Below are 16,420 nucleotides of genomic sequence, written 5' to 3'. Positions count from 1 at the left end.
CCAAAGAGAAAGACTGGGAGCAAATCGGGAATGGTGGCCTAGGTGTGAAGTGACTGGCAACATCCCGAGTGCCTCCAGGGACGCCTGCATCCCATTCCAGAGGCTCCCATACAGAGCACGTGGGGGCTCTCCCTCCAAAACAAGTGGTTGCCCCAAGACAAGAGAGGCGCGTGTGGAGAGGGAGGGTGACGGCAGGACCGATGAGGAGGGGACCCCTGCCCATGGAGGCCCCCCCCGGGGCCTTCGTGTGGCACGGCTGGGAGACAGGCGGGGAGCGGAGGGAGAGGAGAAAGTGTGAGGGCAGAGAGAGAGGAACCGGGAGACAGAAGTGGCTCGGGCACGAAGAGTCGGAGCTCACCAACTGCCGGTGGCATGGGCCAATGAGGACCCGTTCTGGTGATGTCATGGACCAGCAGGTTTCTGATTGGTGACTAGGGTCCCAGAATATTCCCGCCCCTTCCCCCAACACACACGTTCTGGGGGAATCCAAGCCAGCTGCCTCAAGGAGCCTCCTGAGGTTGGCAGCGTTGGGTGGGGTTGAGGCACCCCACCCCAAGTCCTACTAAGCAGTTCTCCTATCTCTTGTGCTGGTCCTTCCCCAATGTCCGCCTTTATCCCTCTTCCATGGGTTTCCTCAGTCCTGTCTTTCGAGAGTTCACTCCGCCCTCAAGGTATATGTGGCGGGGCACCTAGGGGAGCCGAGAATTTGGGGGATGGGATAGGAAGGCCTGACCTCCTGCTGACTCAGAAGGACATGGGATGTGCGGGCAGACGTCCGCCCAGTCCTGGGTTCCTGCACCACCTGGGCCGGACTGGATCGCCCGGTCCCAATGTCAAGCGCCTGTGTATGTTGTTAGAAGGTGGGGGTGGACTGTCTGACACTAGGTTTCGGTGTGTCCATCACTGTGTCTGCATCTCCTCTGCCACACTGGGGTGTTCTTTGTGGGCTGATGTGGGCCCATCCGCTCTTTATGGGTGTGTGTCACGTCTTTCTCTAGGACCGGGGCTGCCCCCTCCCGTGTGTCGGTGTCTCTGTCACTGTAAGTGTGTCTAAGTATGTCTCTCGGCGTCTCGCCGAGCGGAGGGGGAAGGAATGGGCGGGGGAGTCGGAGCCCCAGCGGCCCCTGTGGGGGGGTGTGTGCCAGAGGCTGGGGGCGGGGAGGAGGCGGCGGCGGCTGTCAGAGCCGGCTTAGCCTGCGTTGGGGAAGCTCCTCCGCCTCCTGCTCCCGGCCTGCCCGGCCCAGGTAAGACCCCGGCCTCTCCACACTAGTCTTGCCCCTCATCTCCCATCTGAGAAGGCGCAACTCGGGCGTATGCGTGCATCCATAGGCGTCCGCAGACCCCTCATACATCCCCTGCCAGCCCTCCACCTTAATACACCGCTCCCCCTCCCCCAACACGCAATCCCTCCTCCTCACACAAACCCCCTACCCCTCACCCCAGGCCTATAGCATCACCGAGACTTCCAAACACCCGGGCCCTCACCTCGGGCGGAGAGGGAGGAAATTCAGCGCTCCTCCTGCCCTGCAAAGACCTGCACACACACTTCACTCGCACTGCCCGGCTCACTGGGCTTTTCATTGCCCCTGCAGTCCTTGAGAGGCCGCCACCTCCCAGGGCCAGAGCATTTTATCTCAAGTCTATTGGGTCCCTGGGGTGGGGCCGGGGCTTCCAAGGGGGCTGCCGGGACCTCCCACCCCAATATCCCCAGCTTCCTTTCCCCCAGTCTCCTGATCCCGCCTGGGTTCCCTGCCTCCCCACCCCCAAGGGAAATCCATCTCTGTCCTACTGCTGGAGAGGAGTGTGGAAGGGAGGGTAGTGCCAGCGGAAGCCCCTGGTTTATAATTAGCCCCTTTCCTCGTGTTTCCTAGTTAATCCTCCTCTCCCGCTACCCCCCGCCCCGCCTCACCGCCGAGGCTCAGAACCTCACTGGGGATCCTCCAGAGGACAGCGAGGATGGGGTGGGGGGTGGGGGGGGAATTTCCGTCCTGATCTGGGGAATTTTGATCCCTGGATGGAAATACCGGAACAACCGCAGCTGCTGTCCCCAAAATAGAGGCCGGCTGGCTGGGCGTTCCTCTTTCCCCAACACCTACCCAACCCCCCGATCTGGGGACCACGACACCTTAGTGACCCCGGTGTCTCGTGTCCTCTTGCCTAACCTTGCGCCCCTGCCAAAAGCCGAGGATTCCCCCGCCCCGCTCCTCCGCTCCTGGTTTGGAGGTAGGAAGCGTGGAAGGAGATGAAGAGAGATGGGGGTTGGGGAGTAGGGGAAAGTAGGCTGATACACTTTTCTCAGTGGCTGCTGACTCTCCCTGGTTGGATACTGGAACTGCAGTCCCAACGCACAGTGTTGTGGAAGTGGGGAGGGTGTGGGAGTGGGGGTGAGCTACTGAGGTCCGCTGGTTCTGGGATAGAGCACAACTGCGGATAGGAACCATCCCAGAGTTCGGCTTCTATGCCAGGTGACAGGCGCAGATCAGGGCAGGGTAAGGGTAGGTTCCTGACTCAACCCCAGAACTGACCCAAGGGCAGTTTTCTAAGAGCCCTTTCTCTCATCTTGTACTCCGACTTCCCCAAATTCTCTTAAGACCTCACCCTCCGTGTACTGTGGGTTGTGTGGACTGAGATGTGGAGGCTTCCAAAACCAAAAAGAACCTTCTGAACATGAAACAAAAGGGCTCTGTCTCTGGGGCTTTCTATCTGCTCGACCCTCCTGTTTCTCCAGCATAACTACTACGTCAAAATTCTGATCTCCTTGCTTTCTTTCTCCTCCCTCTCCTCCTTCCTTGACCATCTCACTTCCTGTCCCTCTTTACCCTTGCAGGCACCAGTATGGCTATTCGACTCTCTCTACTGCTTCTTCATAGTCCTTCCCCACCTCTTCTTCTCCTCCTCTTCCTCTTCGGCAGGTGGGTAGAAGCTGAAACTATTGAGGATCCTGACCTGCTGGTGACAGTAAAAGAGGGCAAGCTTCGTGGAATTCACCTCAGTGCCCCAGGAGGCCCTGTTACTGCTTTTCTGGGTATCCCCTTTGCTGAGCCCCCAGTAGGACCTAGGAGATTCTTGCCTCCAGAACCCAAACGGGCATGGAATGGGGTCTTGGATGCCACATCCTTCCAGCATGTCTGCTACCAATACGTGGACAACCTGTATCCAGGTTTCCAAGGGTCTGAAATGTGGAATCCTAACCGGGAGCTAAGTGAGGATTGCCTATATCTCAATGTGTGGACACCTTCCCCCCGACCAGTGGTTCCAGCACCAGTCCTGGTCTGGATCTATGGAGGTGGCTTTTACAGCGGGGCTTCCTCCCTTGATGTTTATGATGGACGATTCCTGGCCAGGGTTGAGGGCACTGTGCTTGTTTCCATGAATTACCGAGTTGGTGCCTTTGGCTTTTTGGCATTACCAGGGAGCCGGGAGGCACCAGGCAACATGGGGCTGCTGGACCAGCGTCTAGCAATGCAATGGGTACAGGACAATATAGCAGCCTTTGGAGGGGACCCAAAGTCAGTGACACTCTTTGGGGAAAGTGCTGGAGCTGCCTCTGTAGGCATGCACCTGCTTTCACCCCCAAGTCGTGGATTATTCCATCGGGCAGTGCTGCAGAGTGGGACTCCCAATGGACCCTGGGCCACTGTAGGGGCAGGTGAGGCTCGTAGACGGGCCACCTTGCTGGCTAGGTTAGTGGGCTGTCCCACCGGCAGCAATGACACTGAGCTGATAGTCTGCCTGAGGACCCGTCCAGCTCAGGACCTTGTGGATCAGGAATGGCAGGTGCTGCCCCAACAGAGTGTCTTCCGTTTCTCTTTCGTTCCTGTTGTGGATGGAGACTTCCTCAGTGATACTCCTGAGGCCCTCATCAATGCTGGGGACTTTCATGGCCTGCAGGTAACTGTGGTTTTGGGCTCCTCATTCATTAATCCCCCAAATTCACAAATTCTCTTTCACCTCTCATTTCACTTGACTTAACTTTGAGAGTACTTAGATCTCAAAATAGCTTACTTAGTAGGGAAGGGAAAAAAAAGGAATGGAAATTAATGTATTTTTTTTCTCCTCAATCTTACAAATTTTCTCTTTTGTTCTTTATATTTGTCCTATTTGCCTCTTTTGGACTCTATTCCTATCAGCCCTGGTCTCTCTTTTCATCTTTCCCCATCTCTTGGTTTCTGTTTTTCTGTGTATCTATCTCTCTGTACTTGACTTTTTCCATCTTTTTGACATGTTTTTCCTAGGTGCTGGTAGGTGTAGTACAGGATGAGGGCTCCTATTTCCTGGTCTATGGGGCCCCTGGTTTCAGCAAGGATAATGAGTCTCTGATCAATCGGGCCCAATTCCTGGCTGGAGTGCAGGTTGGGGTTCCTCAAGCAAGTGAGCTGGCAGCAGAGGCTGTGGTTCTGCACTACACAGACTGGCTACACCCTGATGACCCTGCACGGCTTCGAGAGGCCTTGGGTGATGTTGTGGGTGACCATAATGTGGTATGTCCTGTGGCCCAACTAGCTGGAGGACTTGCTGCACAAGGTGCCCGTGTTTATGCCTATGTATTTGACCATCGAGCCTCTACATTGTCCTGGCCTCTCTGGATGGGTGTCCCCCATGGATATGAGATTGAATTTATCTTTGGCCTTCCCCTTGAACCAACACTCAACTACACTGGCCCTGAGAGAATTCTTGCCCGACGCCTGATGAGATATTGGGCCAACTTTGCCCGTACAGGGTCAGTTGGGTTGGGAAAGTAATGGGATAATAATAAGATTCAGGTGAAGAATAGGCAAGAAAAGTGGAAAAACAAGGAAACTAGGGGAAGAGCATCCTAAATAATAAAGGGGTAATTGGGGATGATGGAGATTAGGTGGAAAGATGATGAAAAGGGATGAAAGAATAATGAAAAGAGAAAGATGACTGTGAAACTGGAAAAGGAAACATGGCTGAGATAATGGGAGACAGAGATAGAGAGGGAGGAGAGAAGAGATGGAGATCAAAAATTCTGAACTGAAAGATCCTCATTTTAGAGATGAAGTAACTGAAGCCGAGGGAAGTTGCTCAAGCCCACACAAATAAGTAGCAAAGATGGGGTTTGAACACATATCCCCTGATTGCAGATACAAAGAGAAGACAGCAGTCAATAAAAGCTAGTTTACTGTGTGCCAGGCACTCCGTATAGGGGGAATGGGGATGCTATGCGAAGAGGGAGAAGGGAGGAGGCGCAGCTCCTGGAGGGCCCGGCTCTGATTCTGTCCTCACCCTTCCCCCAGCGATCCCAACGAGCCCCGGGAGCGTGAAGCCCCGCGCTGGCCCCCCTACACATCGGGGGCTCAGCAGTACGTAAGCCTCAACTTGCGGCCGCTGGAAGTACGGCGAGGGCTACGCGCGCAGGCCTGCGCCTTCTGGAACCGATTTCTGCCGAAGCTGCTCAGCGCCACCGGTAAGCAGACCGCTAGAAAGGAGGGTAGGGGGCGAAGGACGCGAGGAGGAGGGCCCCTGAGCCAAGGGCAGGGCCCAAGACGGCAGGCCGGGGCAGACCAGGCGGTACGTAGGGTAGCAGCCAGGGATGTGCAGGAGCTCGGGGGATGGTGGTGCTGGGAAGGCGTCTCGGGGGCCCCATCTCTCCATCCATCAGGGTGTAACCCACGGTCTTCTTCCCCCTCCCGCCCTAGTGCCCCGGCCGGAGGTGGGGCCGCCCCAGGGCTCAGCCTTGGCCGCTTTGTCCTTCCTCTAGTGGCCCCGAAAACTCACTTGTCACCCTCCTCCCCATGCCCCGGGTTACTGCGACTTTCCAGAGGCCACAGGGAGGGGCCGCGATTTCAGGGAGCTCCAGATTCAGCGCTCCTCCACTCCACCCCGCCCTCCAATTTTCCTTGGAGATAGTGACCTACGTTGACACTTTCTCTGTTCTTTACATGAAAAGGCAAATATTTGTTGTATCCTGAACATGAACATAGAGGAGGGGCTGAGGTCTCCTTGCGAGTCCCAACACCACCACCCCACCCTTAACGCGACTGTTCTTAACTATCTCTTCTCTTCTCTCCTCTCCTCCCTGTCTAATGCGGCTCCTTGTCTCCATCACTCCTGGGCATCTTCTGTTGCATCTCTTCCGCTTTCATCTTCATTGTCCGGTTCCTCCCCTCGTCCCATTTCTCCTCCCTCCGATGTCTTCCTTGAAACCCCTCCTCCCCGGCCCCCGGCCCCCTGGCAGATAGCCTGGATGAGGCGGAACGCCAGTGGAAGGCGGAGTTCCACCGCTGGAGCTCCTACATGGTGCACTGGAAGAACCAGTTCGACCATTACAGCAAACAAGAGCGCTGCTCCGACCTGTGAAGGGATACGGATCCTTGGATCCTCTGACACTCCAGGAAGCCAGCCTCCCCCAAATTCCCCAGCTCCACAGCAGTATATACTATTTCTAGGCTGGGATATAGAGGATAAAGCCGCGGGGCTAGCCCCGTCCTCCAGGGTTCTCTCCACTCCCTGCATGTCCCGGGCTGCGAGTCCCCTCCCCCCGCGGTACCTGCGCCCCTCTGGGTCCCCAATAAAGTTAGTCTCAGAGTTTGTGTGAGCCTGGTGGGGGGAAAAGGGAGAGGGACTGGGAAAAGCCCGAGGTTCGGGAGATAAATGAGCGCGTTAGCGCGTCTTTGGCGCCCACGTTATAGTGAGCTCCAGCAGTACTCAATCGGTTGGCGCTGTACAGTGAGAACGCGTATCTTAAGAGGTCCACTTTACTTAAGAGTCAGCTACCGAGCAAAGTCATGGTCATTAAGGCACCCATAATCTTGTGAAGCCTCAGGGTGACCAAAGTAATTTTCTAATATGCAAAGAGCTGCCTACGGCAAACTGCAAAGAGCAGCAAGCTGCAGCAGAGAAAGGTTAAGGAAGGGCCCTGCATAAAAAAACAGCTATCGGGTCCAAGGCAAAATGTGCCATTATCCGAACCCCTTCCATTCATCAGTGTCCAACAACCCCCAAAATCTGCAGTGTGCTAACTCAAATTTAGTGCTCTACAAACAATACAACTTGGCCTTGCTTTTGGATGCACACCTGAGCAAGGGCCCAACCTGCCTGAACACTTCTGGGATGGGCTATGGCTGTGGGTATAGGTCAGTGCAACATGGTATTCCATAAACAGGTTTCCAGAATCCTACATCAAGGTCCAATAGAGATGAGAGATAAAAACTTCTGACTTTAAAAAAGTTTGGATAGTGCCTATCCACTTAGTAGATAGAAAGTGTCTGTTAGGAGGGCAAGAAAGAAGTTCAGAGAATTGTGGGTGCAAGGGGACCAAGGCCAAAAAAGAAAAAAAGGCCAAACCGTTTCACTGGATAAAGGTTGGTTGGATGAGCTGGCAAAAAAAAAAAAATAGGCACAGCTATTGACTCCCATTTCTTCAACTCCAGTAAACGGGTAAAAACTGACCTTTGAGGCTAACAAAAAATGCTCTATCTGGTCTTAAATACAGTCAGTGTTGGCTATATACCCAACATACTTAAACTTGTGAAAACTAATGGCAAAGACTATACATTAAAGAAATCTGTAACATGTAATTTTCCCAACTTCAGAAGGATAAAGTAAATAAAAATGAGTCTTATCTGCCATAGGCAGATAATGCTACTTTGGGACTCTACTCTGCACACTCAGTTGCCCCAGTCATGTGGAAAGCTGTTTATTGGCAGTACGGCTAAACATACAAAAAAATTATTTTGGATATGAAAAGGGGAAGGGAATCATGAATACAGAAGTTGAGGGGAAGGACAATGTGTTCAGAAGAAATCGACATCTTCAGGGGCATCCAGGTCACGATATTCCACAATTGCCCGTGGGTCACCTCGAACCATACTGTGAAAACATCAGAAAAGATGATGTTAGATTTATTAAAGCTGGGATGGAAAGAACATCTGATGGCTAGAAATCTCGGATCTTACCGGTTTCGGGGTTTCCCTGGATAACCACCCTGGCCCCGGAACGAGTCATAGTTGCCACGGCCAGCACCATAAGGAGCATGGGGGCCTCCATATGGGGGTCCTCCTGTAGGGACTGTGGGACGGACAGCAGCAGCTGGGAATGAAACATGTTTAAGGACATCTATTGTTTCTCCAATTTTCTCCCAGTTCCCCCAAAATGATCCCAACTCATTCTTTACACTCACCTCCATAGCCAAGGATAGGTGGTCGAGGCTGACCATAAGGCATCAGGCCTTGGGGTGTCTGGTGTGGGTAGGGGAGTCCTGTCAGGCCTGGGGGGAGTACAGCACGGACCGGAACATGAATTACTGCGTAAGGGGGGGAGGGGGATAAAGGGAGGATGGATTCATGGGAATGAGTGTCCTAGAAATCTTGTTATCTGGGTCCTAAGATTCTTGGAAGGACTAGGAAAGGTAAATGACTACTTTTAAGAGCACAACAGGCTGGGTAGTGTTAGGAGTCACAGTTGCCTAGAGCAAGGTTAATTAGAATCTCCATGAAGCACTTCTTACTTTGAGCAGGACCAGGTGGTTGAGCTGGCTTGACCTCAGGCAGTGCAGGGCGCTTGGCATCAGTGAGGAAATTGTTGAAAAAGGCCACCTCCTTCTTTACTTCCTCAATTTTTTCAGCATGCTTATTGAAGATATGCTTACGTACAAACTCGGGGCCCTAGGCCAGAAAAGACAGGTTAAAACATAGCTCCCTTATTTGCCCAAAAAACATTAGGAAGGACAAATTGTTCAGTCTCTTCGTGACCCCGTGGAGCATACCCTCCCATGAGGTTTTATTGGCAAAAGATTTGCCCAGAGTGACACAGAAAGTGACTGAGGCTGGATTTGAACTCAGATCTTCTGGATTCCAGGCCCAGTGCATCAGTTATCTGTCTCTAGGAAGGACAAAAACAGATTTACTTTGCCCTACTTCTTTGTTCCTTGGATAGCTTTCAGAAGGTGACTGGTGTATTCTTTCATATTTTTACTCTTTTGATCATTGTCTCAACTATTCTCCCTTTCAAAATCCCCTAAGACCCCCCCCATAACCCTTCACCCTAGTCTTCTCATCACTCCTAACCTTGAATTTCTTGCCACTGAGGGGGCATAGCCACTTGTCTTTGCCCAGCTCCTGTGTGTTGGAAGTGACAAATTTTTCCACCTCTTGCTCAGGGTCTTTGCGTCCCATTTTCTGGGCTTCATCCTCTGACAAAGACTCCCGAACACTCAACAAGGGCGTCAGTTTTTCCTCAAAAGTCTTCTGCCATTCTACCACTGTTGGAAGAGAATACTAGGGTGAAATACAGAACCAAAGGAAAGATAAGAAAAAAAATCACAGATGAGGGTAGTGAGAAGTAAATACTAAAGAGGAAATGGGGATATAGAAAAAGGAACAAGGGCAGATACAGGATGTCTTGCCTTCTCCGTGGCTAATGCGGTTTGGGGGTACAGGTCCTCGAACATGAATGATGCCACACCTGTTGGGCATTTCATCCTCATTGGGATATTCACAGGTATTGTAATAATCCAAAGAGTGCACAATACGTAAGTACAGGAGTAACTTGTCAAGAACCTGTATAGATAATATGGTATCAAGAGACCCTATACTCATGCCTTTACAATAGCCTCTTCACCTCTCCATACCCCTATTGATATAGTTAACTCCCCCTCACCTTGAGCAGCTTTTCATCTCGTTCCACATTAATTTCAGCTGGATTACCCTCCTTGGGAGGCTCCTCAGGGGGTCCTCCTCCACTGTTCCCTAGCAGCTCTTCCTCTTCAGCACTCACTTCCTCAATCAAGTAATCAGTGATATTCTTCAGGATTGGGTTCTGAGAGGGCAAGTTCTGAATGGGGGGGGGGGGAGGTTTAGAGTGAAAGAGGGCAGGTGGGTTATTAGAAAATAAAAGGTACCAGCCAAAGTTGGTTGAATTGGGTTGCTTACCACATCTGGCTATGCTAGCTCAAAACCTCCCTATTCAGGAAGGCAGAATTTGAAAGCTGAGGCAACAATGATTCCCCCACACAATTTAATAGTACTGAGAATAGTGACTTTAGATTGGCAATGCCTTGACTTTTGCCTAACCTACATAGGCTTCAGGGAAGGAGGGAAGGTCGGCAATGATGACAGAGGAGTCATAATATCACAGGAAAAGTAAGTTATAATACAGATGAATCACTGACCGTGGGCAAGGGAGGGGTCCCAGACTCGGCCCCCCAAAGTTGGGTCCTATCATCCAGAGTATGAATCAGCTTGGCAGCCAGCTTGATGTCATTGCGTACAATCTGTTTGTGCTGAGTGATGCCATTGACATTGCGGACCCGTCGAGTTAAGTCTCGATTCACACCAGGGCTCAGCTCACATTCTCGAAGCTATTAGAATAATTAGAAAGCTACTACTTCAATTCAATTTGTCCCTGAAGGAACAGAAAAGAATCCAGGATACCCTGAACATGTCCAGTGGATTCCATGGTAAAGCTTATATGATCACAGCTCAACAGATCATTACTTCTATGGTACTCACCCTGATATTCTGCAGATTCCAGCAGATTTCCTTGATGTTTACACTTCGATCAAAAGTCACCCAACCCCGACGGAAAAATCTAGGTAAAGGTGGTAATAGATATGTGAAACTTCATAATAATCTCAATCAAAACTACCTATCTAGCCCATCTAGTACCATTTGGTACCCAAATATCCCGTCCTTCCCAGCTCACCTCCTCTCAGGCTGGGGTTCTGACAAAGCCACCCGCATGAAGCCTGGGTATTTCTTACACAACTGGGAGGTAAAAAGAACACAAGTTATTTAGAATTCACATTTCTCTTCACAGTCCTGATCTACTTAGATGAGGGGTAAAGGAAAACTTTCAGATATATATGTGTATTGTGTATCAATACAAATACTTCCCTGACAAATAAGGTATCCCCATCTCACTTACAGAGATTATCTCAGCTCGAGGAATATTAGGTGCAATATTGCGCATGAAAAGGGAACAAGTCTTGTGTAGAGGTCGGGGTTTGAATTCAAGTCCAAGTGTTTCCTTGGGTTTCTCTTTAGGCTTTTCTCGATCTTCCTCTTTGGGTTTCTCCTTCTCCTTGGCAGCTTCTTCTGTGTGAGTTGGGAATTGGTGGAAGGAGAGGAGTAAGTAATTTCATGCTTCTCCCTCCCAACTCTCATCCACCTAAACGCACCCCCTTCATGAAAAAAAAAATTAGATTATAAACAGGACTAAACCCACCAGCCTCATCCTTCTCCTCCTCAGCCTGGACACTCTCTGATTCAGATTCAGACTCAGAAACACTGCCTTCATCAAAGCTATCATCCCCACTGTGCTTCCGGTTCCGCTTCTTACTGCTCTGTAAGGAATGGGAGGTGTGGTTGGAAAAGTCAAAGAATGAGCAAGAAATCAGGGATCAACCCCTCTCCAAAACCCTAAGGCTCACAGTCCTTTCACCAACAGGCCCACAACCTTCTTAGCTTCTTTCTCAGGCTCTTCTTTCTTCTCATCTTTCTCCCCATCACCATCAGGTTTTTTTGCTTTATCATCAGACATACTATCATTCTCAGTCTACAAGCAGAGAAAAAACATGGAGGTGTTATATCTCCCACACAAGTTACATTGGCCCTTTTCTCTATAAAGGTGAGTTCAGAATTCCTATCAGTACCACTCCTACCCTTTCCCACATCCTAGGAGCCCCAACATTCCCAACCTGTTTGCTATCATCTTTGTCATCCTTATCAGTTTTTCTTTCCCCATCAGTAAGTCCTAAGCCCCCTCTTCCATCTTCTTTCTTGCCAGGTTCTCCGGGTTTCCCTGACTGCTCATCCTCTTCTTCCTGGTCCAGAATCCGGAGGTCATGTTCTGTGCCTCCTTCCATCTTAATCACAGCTGCAGACAAAAGTTAAGAGATTACAATCCAAATGGAAATTGAAGTACCTACTATGGGCAAGGCACTATGCTAGGGGACACAAAAAACAGTCACCTTCCTCAAGCAGCTCAAGTTCTACTTGAGAAATAAACATATCATTTGTGAAAATTTGAAGAGATGCATATGCATTGAGCCTTGATTATCCAGTTAGGGGAAAAAGGAGTAAGTAGGTTTAACTGGTATATAATAAAAAGAAATGGGAGGCATGAAAGAGAGTAATAGGGAATGAATTCCTGGGGGACCCACACTGTCTACTGCCAAGCTAAAGAGTATTTTATCCTGAAAGCAACTGACAGATTTTGAAAAGGGAAATGATCTGTGGTTTTATAAATAACTGAATAGAAAAAGAATTTGAGAGCTGGTACAATGTTGAAGTCAAAGATGTCAGGGTTCAGTACATGGATGATGATTCAGTAAAAGATATTGAAGATGCTGAGTGAAATGAGCAGAACCAGAAGAACATTATACACACAACATGGGGTGACAATTTTAAGGGATTTGTGAATCCATATCTAAAGAAGGAACTGCAGTTAACAGGGAAGATCAAAATACAAACTCTGAAGACAACAAAGTCAAAATGCAAATTGGTCTCAAGAGATAGAGGAAAAATTGAAAGAAGAAAAAGTTAGTAAAAAAGATATTGAAGAAAATAATTCCTTACAGATTAGAACTGGCCATGAAATTATCAAGGTAAAATTATTAAAGTCAAATTCCTGAAGTACTGAGGTAGGAAAGAACAGGTAAATTAAAAGATAAATAGGCAAGACAAATCTTTAATAAGGTTAAACTGTTTAAACTCCTGATACTATAACTCTTAAGAACACATGTGAACAACTATGCCAGGATATCTAAAAATATAAAATTAACAGAGGAAGGGAGAGGTAGAATGGAGTAATTCTCATGTAAAAGAACCATAATTTTTTTTTTACTCCTGTGGAGAGGATGGTGGCAAACATGAACCTAGCCCTCCATCAGAATTGGCAAATGAGCCATATACACATTCATGTGGGTAAAGAAGACAGGGTGGATGGGGGAGTCAAGTCATTTCCCAAATAATAAATGGTCAAAGCAGTTTTTAGTCATATGATTTAGAGCCTTTCAGAAATGCAAAATAAAACTCTGAGGTACCACGCTAATGACAGAAAAGGAAATGGGGACACTGACACACTGGAAAGCAATTTGGAACTATACTCAAAGGGCTAGAAAACTGTGCATATTATTTGATGGAACAATACCACTACTAGGCCTGTAATACAAAGAAAGGATCTACATATACAAAAATACTAGGGAATGGCTGAAGTTTTGTGATACTGTAATGCTTCAAAGAAACCTGGGCAAACTTACAATAGTATATACAGCAAGAGCAATAACGTACAATGATCAATTGTGATGACTTAGCTTTTCTTATCAAAACCAAGATCCAAAGGAATTGATGGAGAGTTTGAATGTAAATCAAAGCATGCTTCTTTTTGTTTTTTTTTCCCCTCATAACACTGTTTTGCATGACAATACACGTGTAATCTTTATCAAATTGTTTGCCTTCCCAAAGTTGTTGAATTTGAGTGAGGCAGAGCTATGCAAAATCATTTCTCCAGAATCATTTCATTTGGAGTCTAGTGGCAAGACTTAGGTCAAAGTTGCCTCAGTTTGTCTGAGGCAAGAAACAATCAGGGAAGGGAAAATCCTCAGAGTTTCTGGCCAAAACAGAAACAGTTACTATTTACACTCACTTCAAGCCATTAAAACACCAACAGCAAGCAAGTGAAGCTTGGGCTTAGACTTATTACTGGATTTAAAGACATTTGAATCTCAAAGGGCTTCATCAAAGCCCTCTGATTTTCCAGAGCTATAATTCAAGAAATCATAAAATGAAAACAATGAAACAATAGAGTTAATTAACTGTTCCAGTCAGAAAACTAAAAAAATTGAAATGATAGAACAGGGAAGAAAAAAAAAATCTAGCCCTAAACCCCAAGATACCTTGGAAAGTATATGATCAAAAAGGAATATAAATTTTGATCACTTATAACAGAACCCCAACATGTAAGGAAAAGAGGAAGAGGTGGAGGAAAAGGAAATAGACCTAACTAGACCCGGCCAGCTGAGTCTCCAGGGGATAGTTATTACTATTCAGGTCTTCTCAATGAGGGGGGAAGGTGAGGAAATGAATCCAGAACTCAAAAGCATTTGTACCCTTTACTAGATTTTTGGGGTGAACTAAAGTTTCTTTATTTCAGAGTGATAGAAACCCTATTCATTCCCAGAACAAGAAGACAGCTTATCACTATAAGTAAACTGAGAGGAAGGAAAGATATACAATACTCATTACTAAGCTCGAGAGGACGGTAGGGTCGAATGGAGATCTGTGCACATTTGCAGGAAAGAAGAAAAAGTAAAAGAATGAAGATTAGGGGCAAGAGAGGCAAGGGTACAAATAGAGGAATTGACATTTTTTTAAATCACAGACTGTGACAATTAGGAGTAAATGGAAAATGATGTTGAGGAGTAATGAAATGGCCTCTATTTTTTCAGGAGGCTTTCTGCTCCCCATCCCCTACTCTAAAGACCTGGATATACTGGCCTCTTGCTCTCTTCAGACCCTGAACTTTCAGGGATAAAGCCATCTATACTCTATAAACCCACACCTGCATCCAGCATCTTGATGATGGCATCAGCCTTGTCAATGTCCAAAAGGAGATTATCAAACCAGCCACTATCCATCAAAGATAGGAACACCTGAAGTCTGTTCTGTAGGGCTCCTTTGGCCTCCTGTCGTCGCTTCCCCACCTCATCAGGGTGGTATTTGGACCGAAACCTGAGAAAGGAAATGGGAAGGGGAAAAGACAAAAATTGTCACAAGTAGCCCAGGTCATAGATATGAGAGGGAATCCAAGAAAATCATGGTATACCTCCCCCTCCTCATAAACCCACAAAAAATGGTTAAGAACAGGAGACTGTGGGGAGGGGAACACAAAGAATTATCATGCCACCCCAAACAGATCAAAGAGATTGGCTCTAGGTGAGAAGATTTGGGTAAATCCAGGATCAAGGAACTCTGGGTTCCAGAAAAATGGAGAGACTAGGGAAGACTGGAGTAACTGAGGCCAGCTCCCTTGATTCATTTCCCTAGGTTTCTGGAATATTAAGATAAATGGGGTCAGTGTTGCCAGGTCCAATAGAGATAATATTATGCCCCCAAAGATATCCCTTCAAGAATTAAAAGGATTATTACCCCCAATCCCTCTAGGTTTGGGAAAGGACCTGACACACACCAAGAGGGGTCAAGAAGGACCTGATACTTCTATCTCCCCTTGGGAAGACAGACAAAAATGGAGATAGGAAGTGGAAGAAATGACTGTCCCTTATAATTTAGGCACTACCTAGGGGATAGAGAAAGAGAGAAAAGTAAGAAGTTGGGGGAGGGGGTAGGAGAAAGAAAAACAAAGTGCTGAAACAGAAAAGAAAATTGAGATGCAGATATTGGGAGGTAGGAGGGGGGTGGAGTATGAAAAGCTGAAGTAGATTCAAAAGGCAGATAAGACAGGAAAAGACAGGGTAAAACAGAGAAGGAAACATGGACCAGAATGGGGAGAAAAGGAGATACAGAAATATATGAAAAGGAGAAAAGAGAACCAAAAGTTCAGTGTGAGAAGGAAGGAAAAGCCGCAGGCGTCGCCTCCAGGGACTTTACCTTGGCTGCTTGGTCAAACAGAGCTCAAGATTTAACTAGCCAGGCCGACCCGTGCTGGCTGGTGGGCCTGGGCCGGCTGGCTCCTGGCTGGGGTGGGCTCCCGGCCCGCTGCCCCACCCCGCATGGCTTGGCGGAGGGGGCCCTGACTGACTAACTGCCTACGAAATCACATTCATCTAAGCCACTGCATTGTGCACAGTGGTGCCCTTTCTCTCTGCCTGGCGGGGGGGAGCACAGCTTGGCCCAGGGGGGCTGGTGTATGGGCTGGGTGTGGTGGGGGTGAGATGGGTTTGCTCCGAGCTCCGGCGATGGGTGGGTGTAGTTCCCGGTTCTGGCTCTTTTCAAGGAGGAGGAGCAGGAGGAGGGGGGAAAAGATGATTGATTAAAATCAAAACATCCACAAACGGAAAAAAAAAAAAAGAATCAAAGGTTTTTTGGGGGGTTTCTTTTTGTTTTTCTTTAAAGATGACCTCAAGATCTCTGCTTTTTTTGTTTAGAGTCACGTCACTTTTAGGAGACCATGAGTCACAAAGGGTACAAAGACTGGGGATGACACAGCCCTTGGTTCTCTCTGTGCCAGCAAAAGGAAAGAACAGCTTCTCTACCACCCACAGGAGAAAGACAATGCTGGAGGGCTCCAGCCAGCTCCCTGAAGGTAGTGTCTAATTCATTGAGGACAATGATATTGGGGGTGGAGGTGGAGGAACACAGGAGTCTTTATACCTAGGAGATCACAACAATGTTGGGCACTTCCCCAAACCCTCAGGAACTCCAGGGTACATAGGGCTTCGGGTTCCACCTCCTAGGCCAAGGGAAACATGCCAAGGGAAAGGAATATGGGTAAGGAGGGG

The 16,420-nt window shown here is 48.4% G+C and overlaps 2 protein-coding genes across 6 annotated transcripts in view; one reads left to right on the top strand and one right to left on the bottom strand.

Moving 5' to 3' along the window:
• Nucleotides 1-485: 485 nt before the first annotated feature.
• Nucleotides 486-16,326, top strand: ACHE (acetylcholinesterase (Yt blood group)). Of its 3 annotated transcripts, none has more exons than XM_074225382.1 (5): nucleotides 486-671; nucleotides 2,828-3,891; nucleotides 4,236-4,720; nucleotides 5,259-5,428; nucleotides 16,067-16,326. In XM_074225382.1, the coding sequence occupies exons 1-5, from the start codon at nucleotides 602-604 to the stop codon at nucleotides 16,081-16,083; spliced, it is 1,806 nt and encodes a 601-aa protein (XP_074081483.1). In that variant the 5' UTR covers nucleotides 486-601; the 3' UTR covers nucleotides 16,084-16,326. The 3 variants fall into 3 exon arrangements, with proteins under 3 accessions (XP_074081483.1, XP_074081482.1, XP_074081481.1); XM_074225381.1 differs by lacking the exon at nucleotides 16,067-16,326 and adding an exon at nucleotides 6,200-7,608; XM_074225380.1 differs by lacking the exons at nucleotides 486-671; nucleotides 16,067-16,326 and adding exons at nucleotides 1,094-1,244; nucleotides 6,200-7,608.
• The window catches only part of SRRT (serrate, RNA effector molecule), a 34,126-nt gene continuing 25,345 nt past the window's right edge, over nucleotides 7,640-16,420 (bottom strand). For 2 of the 3 annotated variants that reach the window (XM_074225376.1, XM_074225379.1), the window contains 15 exons: nucleotides 14,524-14,693; nucleotides 11,660-11,838; nucleotides 11,419-11,517; nucleotides 11,188-11,305; nucleotides 10,888-11,057; nucleotides 10,666-10,727; nucleotides 10,473-10,551; nucleotides 10,133-10,321; nucleotides 9,622-9,795; nucleotides 9,368-9,521; nucleotides 9,030-9,223; nucleotides 8,471-8,627; nucleotides 8,144-8,266; nucleotides 7,920-8,052; nucleotides 7,640-7,833 (listed from right to left, as the gene is read on the bottom strand). In XM_074225376.1, coding sequence (XP_074081477.1) covers nucleotides 7,758-7,833; nucleotides 7,920-8,052; nucleotides 8,144-8,266; nucleotides 8,471-8,627; nucleotides 9,030-9,223; nucleotides 9,368-9,521; nucleotides 9,622-9,795; nucleotides 10,133-10,321; nucleotides 10,473-10,551; nucleotides 10,666-10,727; nucleotides 10,888-11,057; nucleotides 11,188-11,305; nucleotides 11,419-11,517; nucleotides 11,660-11,838; nucleotides 14,524-14,693 — 2,077 coding nt within the window. In that variant the 3' untranslated portion in view covers nucleotides 7,640-7,757. The remainder of the gene's footprint in view (nucleotides 7,834-7,919; nucleotides 8,053-8,143; nucleotides 8,267-8,470; nucleotides 8,628-9,029; nucleotides 9,224-9,367; nucleotides 9,522-9,621; nucleotides 9,796-10,132; nucleotides 10,322-10,472; nucleotides 10,552-10,665; nucleotides 10,728-10,887; nucleotides 11,058-11,187; nucleotides 11,306-11,418; nucleotides 11,518-11,659; nucleotides 11,839-14,523; nucleotides 14,694-16,420) is intronic. The other variant, XM_074225377.1, reaches the window with a different exon arrangement.

The sequence above is a fragment of the Macrotis lagotis genome, chromosome 2 (assembly GCF_037893015.1).
Source record: "Macrotis lagotis isolate mMagLag1 chromosome 2, bilby.v1.9.chrom.fasta, whole genome shotgun sequence".
NCBI classification, from domain to species: Eukaryota; Metazoa; Chordata; class Mammalia; order Peramelemorphia; family Peramelidae; genus Macrotis; species Macrotis lagotis.
This window is presented reverse-complemented; position numbering and strand designations above follow the sequence as displayed.

Coding starts and splice junctions, on each gene's coding strand:
- ACHE (XM_074225380.1), top strand. CDS start 1,094: ATGGGCGGGGGAGTCGGAGCCCCAGCGGCCCCTGTGGGGGGGTGTGTG. Junction 1,245..2,827: donor TCCCGGCCTGCCCGGCCCAG/GTAAGACCCCGG, acceptor TTACCCTTGCAG/GCACCAGTATGGCTATTCGA. Junction 3,892..4,235: donor GGGACTTTCATGGCCTGCAG/GTAACTGTGGTT, acceptor TGTTTTTCCTAG/GTGCTGGTAGGTGTAGTACA.